Raw genomic sequence first — 16,030 nt, forward strand, 5'->3', positions numbered from 1 at the left:
TTGGTTTAGCTCAGAACCGAACTTTCATCCTCAAGTCAACTACAGACGACCGTATAGTGAGGCCTGACTCAAGATCCATCGTTGGTTTTACTGCTACCTGTATTCTGTTCAAGAGCATTTCAGATTTTGCCCGATTAAGCCCACAATTTCTTTGCAGGATGGAGCAGGAGTTCTACAGGAGGCACAGCATGTCCGAAGCTAAAGATGAAAACAGCTCTGCAAAGACATCATCGGCAGCAGCTCGGAGGTCGTTCTTTAGGAGGAAGCACAAGCACAAACGTAGCGGGTCCAAAGATGGAAAGGAACTGCTAGCCCTTGACACCATCAGCACAGACTCCATCCCTTTTTTGGATGGCAAGTGTCTTAACTGAATTTGCTTAGCCCACAACAAAATTATCTAGGTTTATTTGCATATTGGTAAAGGAGGGCCTTCATGGGACGTGGGTGGTGCTGTGGTCTAAACCACAGAGCCTAGGGCTTGCCAATCAGAAGGTCGGTGGTTCGAATCCCTGCAACAGGGTCAGCTCCTGTTGTTTGGTCCCAGCTCCTGCCCCCTAGCAGTTTGAAAGCATGTCAAGTGCAAGTAGATAAATAGGTATCACTCCAGCGGGAAGGTAAATGGCATTTCCGTGCGCTGCTCTGGTTCACCGGAAGCGGCTTAGTGATGCTGGCCACATGACTTGGAACCTGTCTGCGTACAAACACCGGCTCCCTTGGCCTATAGAGTGAGATGAGCATGCGACCCCAGAGTTGTCCACGACTGGACCTAACGGTCAAGGGTACCTTTACCTTTAAAGAAGGGCCTATGACTGGGTTTCAGAACAAAACAAAACAGAGGAGTTGAGGCAAGGGTGAGCGGGGGAGAGTTAGCCTGCCATATCCGCTGCATGTTCAAAGCTGTTTAGTGACACCCAAATGCCAGACTCGTAATCTGGGGAACCGGGTTTCTGTCTCTGCTCCTCCACATGCAGCTGCTGGGAGACCTTGGGCTAGTCACACTTCTCTGAAGTCTCTCAGCCCCACTCACCTCACAGAGTGTTTGTTGTGGGGGAGGAAGGGAAAGGAAAATGTTAGCTGCTTTGAGACTCCTTCGGGTAGTGCTAAAGTGGGACTCCTCTTCTTCTTCTCTCACACATTTAATCTTTTACATACAAGACTGATTGGCATATCCCATAACCCTTCTTAAAGTATATTTCCACATGTCCCCATAAATCTACTATTCACAGTAGCTAAGAAGTATGGATTTGGATCATTAGCTATAGAATGTGGAGTTTCTCCAGCTGTTCCCAGTGATCTTTTTCTGTATTACCTGTTCGGGCTTTGGTTTTTCCAATTCAAATTTAGTATTGTTAGAGAATTCAGATTCACAATTTTCAGACAGCGACTGTCCCACACCTCAGTTACCTTCACTATCATGGGCCCTTGAGCTGTTGTATTCTTTTATTTATTTATTTTCCTGATCATGTAAGCAACTCTCTGTTTCTCTCCAGATTCTGTAAACCTTGCTTATCAACGAGTCCAGAAAGTGGACTGCACGTCTCCCAGGCCTGTGCTTATTCTAGGGCCATTACTTGATGCTGTGAAGGACATGCTAGTCAAGGAATCTCCAGGAAAATTTTGCCGGTGTCCTCTAGGTAAATATGCCAGCACTTGAAGGTCCTCTAGTAACAAAAAGTTGGTCTCCAGAGGGAGCAGTAGAAAAACAGTGGTTGCTTAGGTGTTATGGGTAATTCAGGTGACACACACCCTCTATCGGCAAGAATTCCCTTCTAAAATACCTCTTTTCCTTTGCCCATTTGGCCATTGTGCTTCTCTGCGTTCTCAGGTATTCTTTCCTCCTCTCTCTCTTCAGCTTATAATTCTCCCTCTGCTCTTTTTCCTCTAAGTCTCTTCTCCTTACTGTACTATTCATCTTCTCCCTACAGCACACAGAGGAAACAAACCACAATACCTGGTTTAGTGTTATCTCTGAACCAGAGATTGTTGTTGTTTTTCACTCCCAACAAACTTGGATCAGTAATCTAAGAACAAGCATGGGCTATGTATTGTTGGGAGGGAAATAAACAATGATCCCTGGTTTGGGACAGCGCACTTGATCCAAGAGTCGTATTTTGTTTCTTTCCAGTGTGTATAGGGAAGACACAGACCAGAAAGACTCAGTTGTGGGAAATTGCTAAATATGAGTTGTGAACAACGCCATTACCTTATTTGCAATTCAAAAGGAAAGTAAATACAAGCCACGATGGCAATCATCAGCCAAGGTACAGGTGCTGCTTCACACTCCTGGTTAAGCAGAAGTACCAAGTGATGGTGCAGCGTTTAGCATCACGGCCTTTTAAACTCTTTATCTGCTTGCTCCTTTGGGGAGAGCGCTTCCTGACAGCTATGCATGCAGCCTGGAAATCCTCATTTGACAGCATGGACTTATTAAACAGTTGTCCTGGCCTGGATTTATTAAAGCATGGGTTTATGAAGCAGTTGTCATGCTACAGAGCCAACTGGGCAACTGCTGCAACAGCCTCCTTGCTTTCCCCCAAGACTGTGTGTGGTCCTACATTGAATGAGGCAGGAGAGACGACAACAGTGCTGCTTCCCCCCACCCACACCTGGCAATTTTCTCTGCTTTCTCTCTGTCGTAATGTAACATCCCTCTACCCTGCCCCATTCTAGAAGGGGGGGAAAACATGATCATGGTATTAGCTTGTGCAAATATTGCATTGTAGGGAATGTGCAGCTGTGAGTGCATATTCCTTGATGATCCGGTTAAGCCCTTCAGTAGAGGTAAGGCCAAATAATTGCATTTAACTGGTTTAAATGTTAACGTGCTTTATATATATATACTGTATGTGTGCAAAGGAAAACTTGGGTCTGAAGCATCCGAATGCCATCTTCCTGTGAAAGTAAAAATGAATAAACCATCTTTGTTTTTGTTCTTCCAAAACAGAGGTGATGAAAGCTTCTCAACAAGCCATCGAGCGGGGTGTGAAAGACTGTTTATTCATAGATTATAAACGTAGGAGTGGACATTTCGATGTGACTACTGTTGCCTCAATAAAGGAGATAACAGAGAAGGTGCTTCTCTCTTTCTCTCTCTCTTTTTATGGTAGCTTTACCATCGGTTATATTTTTTCCTCTTAAAAAAGGCACCCACTCACAGTTCTGCTGTAGCTAAACTAGTTTGGGCCTGCCAGCTTCTCTAGTGGGAGACAGTCTGGAACCACACAAAACTTATCTGAACTCTTTGGAGAGGAGGCAACTCACAAGGAGATAGAAATATGACCCTTTCCCAATAACGTTTACATTCTTATATTTAAAAACTGGATTGATGTGCTGTTTTGATTCTGTAATCCCTAGATGAAAGTGGCTAAGTAGGTGAGCCAGCAAGTCTTGTCTTTCAGTCTTAACATTGAGTGTTGTTGACTTCCAGAGCACATGGCAGTAACTTTCTATGGCACACTGGACAAAATGAAGAACTTTCTATCCCTGTTCTTCAGCTTACACTTCATGGGCCAAATCTGATGCAACATGGCAGCCAATATTATCATTATTTAACAACCTTACATAGTGTGGGATTGTAATAAACCTCAAAGCCATTTGTTGTTCGCATGCAATTTACATGCGGCCCTTCATCGTAAGATCTCAGTGTGGTTCACAGAATAAAATACAGGATAAAAACAAGTAAATAAATCAAAACAGCAAACCAATACCCCCCTTCCCACAGATACAATTAAAAAGCAGTAGAATATTAATCTCGGGTGAGGAGTGGGAGGTTTCTGTTTCTTCTGTCAGGAAGAGCACCCATCCAAGCTCCCCACCTCCTCTCTCCATGTCCCATTGCTACAGGAACTTTTATCTCAGGCCAGCTCTGCTACTGGCAGTAAACCAAGCTGATGAGAAAAGTGCTTTTAGGCCATTTGGAAGTTTCAGGTCTCCTCACCTGAGCACAACTTCCATGGTAAAAAAGCATGCCCTGCCCGCCCCACTAATGGAGACGTATGTTTAAATAAGACATGCCGCTTGTCTCCATCACAACTAGCTTGGGCCTAAGTAAATTTGCTATGGTGTTCAGGTTCTGCATTTGGACATCCCAAAGGCATCTGGCTGGTCACTGTGAGACGCTGGGCCTTTGGTCCAGCAGGCTCCCCTTCCTGGAGATAGGAACTGGGCAGATAGGAAAGACGGCTTGGGGAGAGGCAGGTTTGAGAATATTAGGCTGGTGATGAGTTTAAAGTCAGGTGTTTGCACTTCTTGGCTCCTTCTGTTGGTATATTTAAATAGTACAGGAACTGTTAGAGAGAGATAGAGGACACGGTGTTGGTGGTGGAGGGGTGGAAATTGAAGGATAGCCAAGCGAGAGAGTGAGAAGTCGCCTGGGGGAAGCAAAAAGTACAGAAATACAGAGAGAGAATAAGAATGCAACCAGAATGGTGTCTCAGAGCAGTGCTAGAAACAGAGATATGAAAGCTAGAAGCTAAATGGCACCTTAAACCCAGGTTATGGGCGCAGCAACGGAATGTCTAGGTGCGCTTTTTTAATAACAAGAATACAAAGCTGACAATGAACCAACTGCAGCTAAAATATTCTGTTCATTTTTGACATGGTCTAGTCCTTCCCCTGCCCGCCCCCTAATATTCTTAAGAGGGTCTCTTCTCCAGTCTTCAGACAGTAGCTGGAAGTGGGAAGAGTGAAAAAGGGTCCCCCTTTCCTTCCACTGCAGTTTTAATCTGAAATCTCAGGTGCAATACTGTGCCCATAGCTCAGAAACTGCTCACGATAATAAAAACGTGTAGCACAAAATGCGCCTGGAACAATGGGAGTTTCGAGCACTGTCTCAGAGAGAGCAGGCAAGCTGCAGGGACACTTGTGAATTTCCTCGATAGTCTAAAGTGAGCTGTTATTGTCCAGCCCCCTCCTCTGCAAAAGGGGGCTAATGAAACTGAGCTGCCTTGCATAGCTGTTTGTAAGGGTTGCTGAGTGAATGCACGTGAAATGCTTTGAACATATCATTAATCAATTATTCTTTATCAGGACTGTCACTGCCTCTTGGACATTGCTCCTCATGCCATCGAACGGCTCCACAGCATTCACATCTACCCAATCGTCATTTTTGTCCGTTACAAAAATGCCAAGCAGATCAAGTAAGTGTGAGATGTGGGCCGGGTGGTGGCTGTAGGGATTTGGGTAGTGCTAGGAGGATAGCGTGTTTCCAGTGCTTCCTCGTGTGCAACAGGAAATCTGCTTTCACTTAGATATGCCATTTAGGCTGCAGTCTTATATCTGCTTACCTCGGAGTAAGCCCCATTCAGGGGTAACTTCCGAGTAGATGTGTGTGGGTTGCACTTCGAAATTCTATGAATTTTGAGTATGGGGCTGCACTGCATTATCAAAGGCTTGATTTTATTTATTCAGATCATACGATGTTGTCGTGCTTTTAGTTATGCATACGTTGGGCAAAGCAGAAGAAATCTGCCTTCTCTGATTTTTGTACATTGGTTATGCTATACAGAGGTACCTCGGTTTATGAACTTCATCCATTCTGGAAGTTCGTTCTTAAACCGAATCCGCTCTTAAACCAAGGCACACTTTCCCTAATGAGGCCTCCCGCCGGCGGTGCCTTTCCACCGTTCGGCCTCTATTCGTAAACCGAGGTAAAGTTCGCAAACCGGAACACTACTTCCGATTTTGCGGAGTTTGTAAACCGAATAGTTCGTAAACAGGAATGTTTGTAAACCAAGGTACCACTGTATAAATAATATATGCTGGGTAAAGGGTGGTTTTTTTCCATATGAGGTCTACAGATTTGCATTGGATTATATTCATATATAGTCCCTTGTGGCTACTATTTTTAATGCTTTTAAAATGCCTTGAGGCCAAGGTGTACTGTACAATAATTGCATTAAGAACAGGCCCCCGGGAATTTACAAAGAAAACTAAGGCAGTTAGGAAGGGAACAGGGAGAAGCCGGGTTAGCGCCATAGAAGCTGTTTAAACCAGGGGTAGCCAACAAGGTGCCCGTCAGATGTTCCCTGCCAGCATGATATTTAAACCCTTGCAAGGAGGGAGAGGTGCAAAGTCAGGAGGCATTGGAGAGAGAATGAAGACGTGAAAATTGAACAAGTACCCCAAGGTTTTGGCAAGATGAAACTGCCAGTGGGGGAGAGGGAGAAGAGAGGGAAGAGATCTCAGTACAGAAGAAGTAACTTTGAAAAGTGGCTCTGATAAGAAAACAGGAATCCAGGCCCAGGTGGAGTGACAGAGGCAAGCCAGCTTTGGGAGCCAAGTGGCAACCACTGGGCTTTGTGGGGCAGCTGTACTCACACTCCATATATCCACCTTGCCCAACAATTTTCAATGCTTGCTTCCTTACAATCATGGTTCATAAAAGATAACTGAAATTTAGGATTTTAAGCAACATTTATAAATGATGTTTCCTATATATAAAGGTTTTAGACAGCCAGCCAGCGCCCTAAGGGTGCTTTCCGGTCACAGTTGACAGCACTGCCTCTGTGTAGGTGGCTGTTGATCATGGCAGATTGCCTTGCCAGTTGCAGCAGATCAAAGGTTAGCTCATGGGAAAGCAAACCAAGGCCTGGGGGCCAATTGCCTTCTAAATCTGGCCCACAGACAGTCCAGGAATCAGCATGTTTTTATATGAGTAGAATGTGTGCTTTTATTTAAAATGCATCTCTGGGTTATTTGTGGGGCAAAGGAATTCGTTCATCCCCCCCCCCCCAAAAAATATATATATAGTCCGGCCCCCCACAATGTATGAGGGACAGTGGACTAGCCCCCTGCTGAAAAAGCTTGCTGACCCCTGGTAGGTGCTCCTGCTGCTGCAGTTTGTGTGTCAAGCAGCCTTCCTATACTGGACACCAGGTGGCGATCTTCACACACCATCTATGCCGTTTAAAATGGGCTGCAAATCTGTTTAGCTCCCTAATGGTTTGCCTTGTGTCCCTGAAAAATTAAGCGTTTAACGAGCTTTTTCTATGTGTTTTCTGTGTTAGAGAGCAAAAAGACCCCGTCTTCCTGAGGGACAAAGTTACGCAGAAACATTCCAAAGAACAGTTTGAGACTGCTCAGAAGATAGAACAGGAATATAACAAGTACTTCACAGGTTTGTATGCCAAAGGAAACAATAGCAAAGTGGAAGGCTGGCTTCTGATTCCTCTAGCTGGTTGTGTTTGTGTGTGTGTGTGTAGGTCACAGTATAGCACCTGGTTCCCCATAACAACCAGAAGAATTATAAATCATCCCTTTTAGCACTAAACATGTTCTACTTCGAAGAAAGGGAACAACCAATAAGTCTGTGTTACGTGCTAGGATTTCCCAAATGGTCAGCTCAAGGGATAGGAAACCCAGCAATGTTGGGCGCTAAAATCTGGCAGAAGCTTCTGGGCGAAGTGAGGGGCAGAGCTTGCAGCTGCCCAGTCCGATCCAGGTAAGCTGCAGTGATGCTACAGTTGGGAGAATGGTGTCATAACTGTTTCCAACTACATAGGTTGCTGCTGCAAACTGGTCCTGCCAGCCCCTGTTCAGTTACTTAGGCACTTGACTATGTCCAAGGGACAGCCTGTGCAACATTTTAATGCAAGGCCCTTTCCCAATACAGTCATACCTTTGTTTTCAAGCAGCTTAGTTCCAGAACGTTTTGGCTCCCAAATGCTGCAAACCTGGAAGTGACTGTTCCGTTTTGCGAACTATTTTTGGAAGGAGTTTCCTGCAGCCAATCAAAGGCCGCACTTTGGTTTCTGAATGTTTTGGAAGTCGAGCGGACTTCTGAAACGGATTCCGTTCGACTTCCAAGGTACGACTGTATTAGCAAGTAAGGACTGCAAGCAGATTGCGGAAGACACTGTGGAGAATGGCTAGTAGCATTTTAGTTTGTGTGTGAAGAATGAAGAATGTTGGTCTGTATCCTGGTTTCTCTGACTTCTTGGGACTGTGTGGTTGGTTCATATGCACAGTACAAATCACTATTTTTTTTAAAAAAAAATGCAGTCCCTGCCCTCAAGCTTACAACCTTAAAGGACAGGTCACAAAAGGAAAAGGGTTCGAGAGGGAGGTTGGGAGGAGGAAATAAGCCTTAAGTTCAGGGTCTTGGGTGTCCCATTTTATGAGAATTCTCAGGAGAGGTAAGAACACCCATAGACACTGGACTCCAGTTGGTCTCACAAAAGTAATACTTCACCTCCCAGAGCTCAAAACAGTTTTGCAGATGACAAAATCAACCAATAAGTATGATTTTATTTTATTTTTTTCCCTGGAGGCTGCTCCATTTTGGGTTTGCCCATCACTCCATGATTGGTCCCCCCCCCCCGCTTTACTGCTGTCTGTTGACATGCTTCTGGAGGTTTGAGGGGAATTCCCCTCCTACTCCAAGTTTTAGGGGTGGTGGCTACTCTCTTAGCCCCAAGGGCTAGCTGCCCTCCTTCCCTCAAGAAGTACAGAAAGGTCCATTTCCTGGTAGAATTAGAGATAAACTGAGGAAGAAACAGGGAACTTAATTTATGCATGCAGATCCACCGTAGGATCCTATTAGGGAGTCTCAGTGACATGTTCCCTCTCAGCCTTGGGAATCAGTGGGATTTGTGCAGTGGAGACATGCTAATTAGTCAGGTTTTTTGGAGTGCAGCAAGATTATTGGATTGGAGAACCTGCAACACTTTGCTTGAGAAGGAGGCTTTGCAATAGGCCAACATATCCTTATGATAGACGCTTGCTGTGTTGGTATTTTTCTCCACTGATACTGCTGTTGTAGAACAACAAAGCAACTATGACTGGCTTTGATCATAAATGCAGTTTTAAGTGTTTAACTCTGAATCCCCCAGAATGGGGTGGTAGGAAATTCCTTGCAATTTCCCCTTGTGCTTTGCCTTGCAAATCCAACTTGAATGTCCCTAAAAGTATTTAATGGGCTCTAACTGAGCACCAGTGTGTTGTATTTTCTGTTAACTTGATCCCTTGAATAAGCCTGCCAGTTCTTTTTTTATTACTATTATTATTATTATTAACCAGTCATGCCTGTTTTATTAACGAAACCCATAAACGGCCATCTTCTTATATTTGTAAATAGTGGCTTGTTGCTACGGCCATCATCTCTTTGTATATTTCTGCCTTGCTACTAAACTTAGCCTTCTGTTCAGCCCTGAAGGTTTATTATGCTATAACAGGGGTCCCTCTAACCATATTTAGATTTAATATGTAAACTTTGTCACCTGATGCCACTGAAAATAGCTTTTGGAGGGTTCAGTAACAAAACAGTTGTCTTATTTTTTTAAAAAAAATGATATTTATTAAAAGTTTAAAAATTACAGAAAAAAGAGAAAAAGAAAACAACAAAAAATTGACAAAACATACATTACAATACATAAAAGGAAAAGCATAAAAAACAATACAACAATACAGCAAAAAACACACAATAACATTAAAACACACATCCAATGTTCCATATCTTTATCTTTCATTTACTTGTTTCATCGACCTCCTCACACCTCCCTTTTTGTATTCTAATTTAATTAATTGTTTCAGCAAATTCTTTCCATCTTTCTCAATTTTTGTTATATAATTCATCTTAGCGATCTAACCTTTTAATGAACTCAACAAATCCTTTCCATCTTTCACTATATTCTGTCATTCAATTTACCTTAATTTATTTAACCTTATCTTACCATAAAAAAACCTTAAAACTTAATACTTATTTGTACATAACTCCTTATATCATTTCTACTAAAGCCAAATAGTTTCATTCCAACATTTTTCCTAATACTCGTTAATTTTACACTAATTCTCAAAATAATTTTTTAAAAAAAACTTTCTTCCAATCTTCATCCAACGTCTCTTCTTCCTGGTCTCGGGTTTTGTCAGTCCTTCTTGTCCATTCCATCTAGTCCATCAACCTGGTGATCTTTGTTATATTTTTGTTATTTTTTTCATTTTTATTGTAATACTCTAAAAAAGCTTAATAAATATCTTATAAAAAAGAAAAAGAAAATAGCTTTCGGAGGGCTCAGTAACAAAACAGTTGTCGTAGAGGATCATACTCGTGGGGCCTGGCTGCTTTCTCCTCTTGCCATGTTTTTGTTAGCTGTATTGCAACAGCAAAGGCTTTCTTAGCATGAATGAAGGTTCTCATAAGCTTGGCTTCTTCAACACTGATTTCTTTTGCTAACCACAAAAAGAACTCTGCTTCCACAAACGGTAAAGAAAAGTGAAAGCCAGAAAGCCCAGTTCCTTTCTCCTTTCCCAAAGCTCAATGGGAGTTACAAAAAGAGATGCCCCCTTATCTTAGGCCTCTCCCTGTGTCACTCTCAAACTATTCCCCTGAAAGGAACAACACGCAGTTTCAGTGTCCTGAAAAATATACATCTTAAATGTCTCTCTGTGTGTCTCTGCTTCACTCTTTGTCTCTATTCTTTGAGAACCATAGTTGAGCACACCTGAATGCCATTAAAGATGCCAAGAGTTGGGTCCTACAAGTTCCACCATCAACACCTAAAGTCCATACAGTGAGAATGCATAGAGAGGCACACTCTGTATATGCACCTCCCTTCATTATCCTGATTCCTGGGCCACTTCGAGGTCTAGTTCATATACCTGCTGGTGGAGATGCTTATAAGGAAACAGGCAGGGTTGTTGTTCCTGTTGCCAAAGGCAGGCCACTTTTTGAACTGATAAGTGACAACAGGTGAGAAACCAAACAAAGCCCAACTGACGTGCCTGGTTCTCTGCAGGTTGTTGTGAGGATAAAGGTGTCCTACATATGACCACCTTGAGCTCTTAGGAGAAAGGGTGGGAAAAAACCATCATCACCACTAAGAAGGGGGGTATTAATCCCCCTTCCTTTTAGTTGCTTCAGTGTTTTTCAATTTCTTGGCGCTAGTGCAAATTCAGCTCCCCCCCCGTAAACAAGCATGCTGATTGATTGGTGTGTGTGATCCTTCTTTTCACAGGGATTGTCCAGGGAGGCCCTCTTTCGATCATTTGCACTCAGATCATGACAACAGTTGATCAAGAACAAAACAAGGTCCTGTGGATTCCAGCTGGCCCTCTATAGACATATGCAGTGAAGTGACTGAAACTCTGCCACAGATTCGTACATAAAACAGTTGCTTGCGGTGGGTGTTGTTTGGTCCACCCTTAGCTGCCTGTATGGTTGGTACAATTTGGAGTCGTTGCGGACAACATCTGTGAGGCACCCATGGAAGGCCATAGGCCTTTCACTGGCAGAATTATTCTACATTTGTTCCTATACAAATGAATGAATGCAGAATTTCTTTTTCATAAGACTGTGATGCTGCAAAGAGAGAGAGAGAAACCCTTTAGGATACGTTTACAAAAACCTCCCCCCCCCCATCCCAAGTATTTGGTGGTTCATGTTTACTTGAATTTTTTTTTAAACAAGCAACCTGTTCAGCTTCCCCTTCCCCAGTAACCCCCTGCTTATTTCTCCTCTGCTTCTGATACGAAGAAAACCAAATGAAACAGTGTCGAGTTCCTACTCAGCTGAGTGAGCATGACTTTTTCATGAAGTGTGGTTCTGTCCTTCCATAACAGCTGTTCTCCCTTCAAGAACAATCAGTTGCGTGGATTGTGAATGGGTTTTCTTCTAGGTACCCATTTGGGGAGTGAATCCAGGGGGGAGAAGCACTCTTCCGATATATGGGTGAGGCCACTGTTTGTATCTCATAAACTTCGTCTGTTCAAAAAAGTTATTGGCTTCTTTTATGCATGGGTTAATATTTAAATGTCATGGTGTATCTGATCAAACTGTGCTCATTGTGTATTCAGAATAATAATTTTGGGTTGCTGGGCCTACATTAAGCAGTAAATCATAAGGGTTAATAGCTGTGCCTAGAGACTGCTTTATTTTATCACATTTAGGTAGTCTATGTAATTGGAAACTTACATTGCTCAAGCTTTGTTCTTTTGGTGTGTAATAGCCATAGGGATTTTTATTTAATTAGCATTGCAGTCTCTGTTATAGGGATCTGACAACCTCTAGTGTGGTCCTGTAACTTGTTAGTTTTCCCACTGTCGATAAATGCAGTGTGTGTCTGTTTTGTTTATTTGTTTTTTGTTACAATATGTATCTTCTCACTGTACCAAATTCCAATCTATGTTACTTTTTGCACTTCTGACTTCATTTCCCAACCGTGTGTTTATCTTTTTTTCCCTTCGTAAAGAATTGCATGTCATGTTTTGTAGGTAATGTAACTTTATTGTTCAAGTATCATTTAAGTAGGACTATATTTGTGATGACTGCTCCTAACATTTCATTATGTACATAGGTTTTCTTTCTTCTGATTTTTCCCCTTCCGTTTTTTTTTAGTTTTTGCTTTCTTTTTGCATTAATTAAAAAAAAAGGGATTCTTCTTGCACAGTTGTTCAAAGACAAAATTTGCTTGGAAATTTAAACCTCTGTTTTGCAGATACTATTTTATAATTCAAAATACAGGAGAGCGAGAGGAAAAAATGTAGAAAGGCTATTGATAAATTCTTAGTTAAAATACTGTTAATAAGTTGAGGGACAACATATATTTTTTTTAAAGAGGGAGGCCAGAGTTGGACTTCAACGGTACGATTGAAACAGACCGGTACTGTTGCAACATGGATTTTCTGAACTAAAAAAAAAGTCACTTTGTATGAAAACAAAAAAGTTGTGTTAAATAAAGGTCAATTTCTATAACTTGACTTGTATGGGAGTGTTGCATAATTCCCTGTCTGACTCTGTTGTTCAATTTACTACTATCAACCATACTATGAACACCAAGCAAAAGGTTACAGAATTAAAACAAATTCACAGACATTTGTAATGGTCATTTTACAGTGAGATTCCAAATTGCATTTTGTTGCAATTACCCATGAAGCATAATGACTCCAAAAGAAAATTCAGAGCAAAGCTTGCTTAAATTTTGATACCATTGGATTTAAAAGATGCTAGCTTGACATACTACTCTTTGTGCCCTTCCCATATAACAAAATAATACATTTTGAGTATCAGTGGTAAACATCTGGCTGACGGAAATTGGGCTTGGTGGATGGTCCTTTTTCTTTCCAGTGTAAGAGGCATTAGGCAAAAGGTAAAAATTCTATGACCTCAATCCTGCAGATTTGGAGTCCTAAACCGTGACCTTCCAAAGCCCAGTTTGGAAATGGGAGTGTTTTATAAGCTTTTCTCAAGCTAATGTGTGTAAGGCTGAAAAATAAAAGAATTCCCCCAAGTTAAGAGAAGTCTTAAAATGGCAAAGCCATGGGGTGGGATGGGGGATACAAATTTTGGACCATGCAAAGGCTTCATTGGACCTGATTTCAGATGTCTTGGGAGAGAAAGAGTGTCTTATGAATGTACATTTTATGAAGTAAGCTAGCATTCCTTCAGCTACTGATATATTTGAATAGCTGCCTCCATCCTCTCCCTCATAAATAACCTGCATGATTTTGGTTTGGTGAGCTCACTGAAGAATGGCCATAAACTCTACATAACGGCTAAGTGAAATATTTTCTGCTATTATATGCAGCATGTGGTTACTTCAAGGAATGAGGTGGTTTTTGTAATTCTACATTTTGACTTGACAAAATGACAGAACCCTGGTGGACACTGGAGCGAGTTGCATAATTGTTTAGCTAAAAGTGATGTAGCTGGAGGCTCTCTGATACATTAGATGGATTAATTCATTTCTCCTCTACAGCTTGGGGCACATAAAGATCAAAATAGTTGAGTATCTGTAACTTTTGCTATTCAGGTGGGTGATCTATTCCAGGGGTAGGCAACCTAAGGCCTGTGGGCCGGATGCAGCCCAATGGACTTCTCAATCTGGCCCACGGACGGTCCGGGAATCAGCATGTTTTTACATGAGTAGAATGTGTGCTTTTATTTAAAATGCATCTCTGGGTTATTTGTGGGGCATAGGAATTCATTCATTTCCCCCATCCCCAAAAATATAGTCTGGCCACTACATGGTCTGAGGGACCATGGCTGAAAAAGGTTGCTGACCCCTGATTTATGCCATTACAGTGGTACCTCGGGTTACATACGCTTCAGGTTACAGACTCCGCTAACCCAAAAATAGTACCTCGGGTTAAGAACTTTGCTTCAGGATGAGAACAGAAATCGTGCTCCGGCAGCGCGGCAGCAGCTGGAGGCCCCATTAGCTAAAGTGGTGCTTCAGGTTAAGATCAGTTTCAGGTTAAGAACGGACCTCCGGAACGAATTAAGTACTTAACCTGAGGTACCACTGTACATGTCCTGGCCAGGGTGTCCCAAGTTCTGCTCCTAAATGATGGAACTGGGAGGGAAAGGGGTTAACTCCACCCCTCCATTCAATGCAAGAAAGGCTATTGTACATCTACAAGACCAAAGGAATTGGCACTGCTAGTCTTCATCGCTTCCTAGAAGGCGCTGCCTGCGAAGGTACAAAGAGTCCTGCCTTACACTGTGAGCCTTCCATTCTTACTTCCTGGCTAGGATCACCAAAACACACTTGCGGGGACATCCCCACTTTCAGCCACCGGGAGGCAGGCTTCACAAAATCCTGTGCAAGCGTCTATTCAGGTTACTGTTTCCCTCTCCAGCGATAAACCCCTCCGAGTCCGGCTGTGCACTGACAGACATGCCCTCCTCTTCGTCCTATGTTGATAGCGCCTGCATAAAGCCACCATTCTACAAAAGCCCGCACAAAACAAAACACGCCTCCCTTCTGGCATCGCGAAGCACCTGTTTGTGCAACTCCACCCTGGCCCAAGATCCGGCTCGCTGCTCTCGTTCATTTCCCCAGACCCCACGGCCTCCTTCCCTGCCCTCAGCCAAAGATTGCTTTCAGATCTGGGCCGCGATCAAGAACAACAACAATGCTGGCTAACCATCCCGGCCGAACGCTGGCTTTCAAGAGCAGCCTTTAATCGGCGGGGATCGTGTCCCTCTCGGGGGTGCTCGCTATGCCTCGTTGCTCCTCCGATGGAGAACGAAGGAAAACAGAGAGAGAGGGAGAATGGCATGCAAAAGAGGCGAGCCGGGCGGGGGTGAAGGAAGGCCGATCTCTGCTCTGCCGCCTTTCCTTCTTGCCATTTGGGTCCTTCCTCCCCGGCCCGACCATTAGGCGTGCAAGTCTAAGCGAGGAGTAAAGGCGAGCGAGAGAGGAGCGACAGCCAGCGCGTCACGCCATTCAGCAAGTGCCAGGATCGCGCCGCCGCCTCCAAGTCTAAGGCGCTGCTCTCTCTCTGACGCCAGAAGGACTTGTTGAGGCGCCAGGTCACGTGGGCCGCCTGCCCGCCCTTAGGCTCCTCCCGCCGCTCCCTGTCAAGCGCGTGGCTCTCTCGCTCGCTCGCCTCCATCTGCTCGAGGCAGCCTCGGAGAAGCGCCCAGGGCCGCTTGGGAGGAGGCGAGGGGGAGCCTGGAGAGCCCCGAGACCAGGCAGGAGCCAGCCGGGAGGGGAGCCGAAGCCGAGGAGAGAGGAAGGGCTGGACTTTCCGGAGAGACTGACGAGGGGCCGCTCTCCGCCTTGGCGCGCAAATCGTGAGGCGACCAAGGGAGGAATCCCGCCCGCCTTCTCCCCTTGGTGGCGGGCGTCGTGAGGGGGAAGGGGCAGCCTCTGACTGGAGCGGCGGCCGCCTGCCTGGACGTGCGCTGAGGCTCGGCTTGCGCGCCTCCCCGCCCAAGAGCAGCGCTATGGCTGGGCTTGGCCGAGGGCGCTGGCAGGAGCAGCAGCGGGAGCTCTTAGCCATGGCCAATGGCGGAGGCGGCTCCGGGAGATACTCCTCGGACTCCTCCTCGGCCATCATCCCCAGGCCCATGGAGGTCCCCTGCGCCCGCGGGCAGCGCATGTGGCGGGCCTTCCTGGCCTCGTCCATGGTCCCCTTTTTCCTCTCCTGCTCTGGAGGACCCTCAAGTACCTGGGCACCGTCTGCTGCCACTGTGGGGGCAAGGAGAAGGTAAGAGTTTCTCTTCTTGCCCGGGGTCTCCCGCTTGAGGGCCGCTTCACACGTTGCCTAGGGCGGGTCCCACTCGCGTGTCTAGCAGGTGCCTTCCTCT

At 44.5% G+C, this 16,030-nt stretch overlaps 1 protein-coding gene across 9 annotated transcripts in view; it reads left to right on the forward strand.

Moving 5' to 3' along the window:
* Nucleotides 1-16,030, forward strand: part of DLG5 (discs large MAGUK scaffold protein 5) — a 139,642-nt gene that overhangs the window by 91,130 nt on the left and 32,482 nt on the right. For 6 of the 9 annotated variants that reach the window (XM_081007616.1, XM_081007621.1, XM_081007619.1 and 3 more), the window contains 6 exons: nt 158-354; nt 1,491-1,634; nt 2,945-3,072; nt 5,029-5,138; nt 7,008-7,117; nt 10,953-12,693. In XM_081007616.1, coding sequence (XP_080863742.1) covers nt 158-354; nt 1,491-1,634; nt 2,945-3,072; nt 5,029-5,138; nt 7,008-7,117; nt 10,953-11,056 — 793 coding nt within the window. In that variant the 3' untranslated portion in view covers nt 11,057-12,693. Of the gene's footprint in view, nt 1-157; nt 355-1,490; nt 1,635-2,944; nt 3,073-5,028; nt 5,139-7,007; nt 7,118-10,952; nt 12,694-16,030 lie in introns of those variants that run through there. The other 3 variants (XM_081007617.1, XM_081007618.1, XM_081007624.1) reach the window with 2 other exon arrangements.

This window comes from Podarcis pityusensis (assembly GCF_964106645.2).
Source record: "Podarcis pityusensis genome assembly, chromosome: 5".
Taxonomy (NCBI): Eukaryota; Metazoa; Chordata; class Lepidosauria; order Squamata; family Lacertidae; genus Podarcis; species Podarcis pityusensis.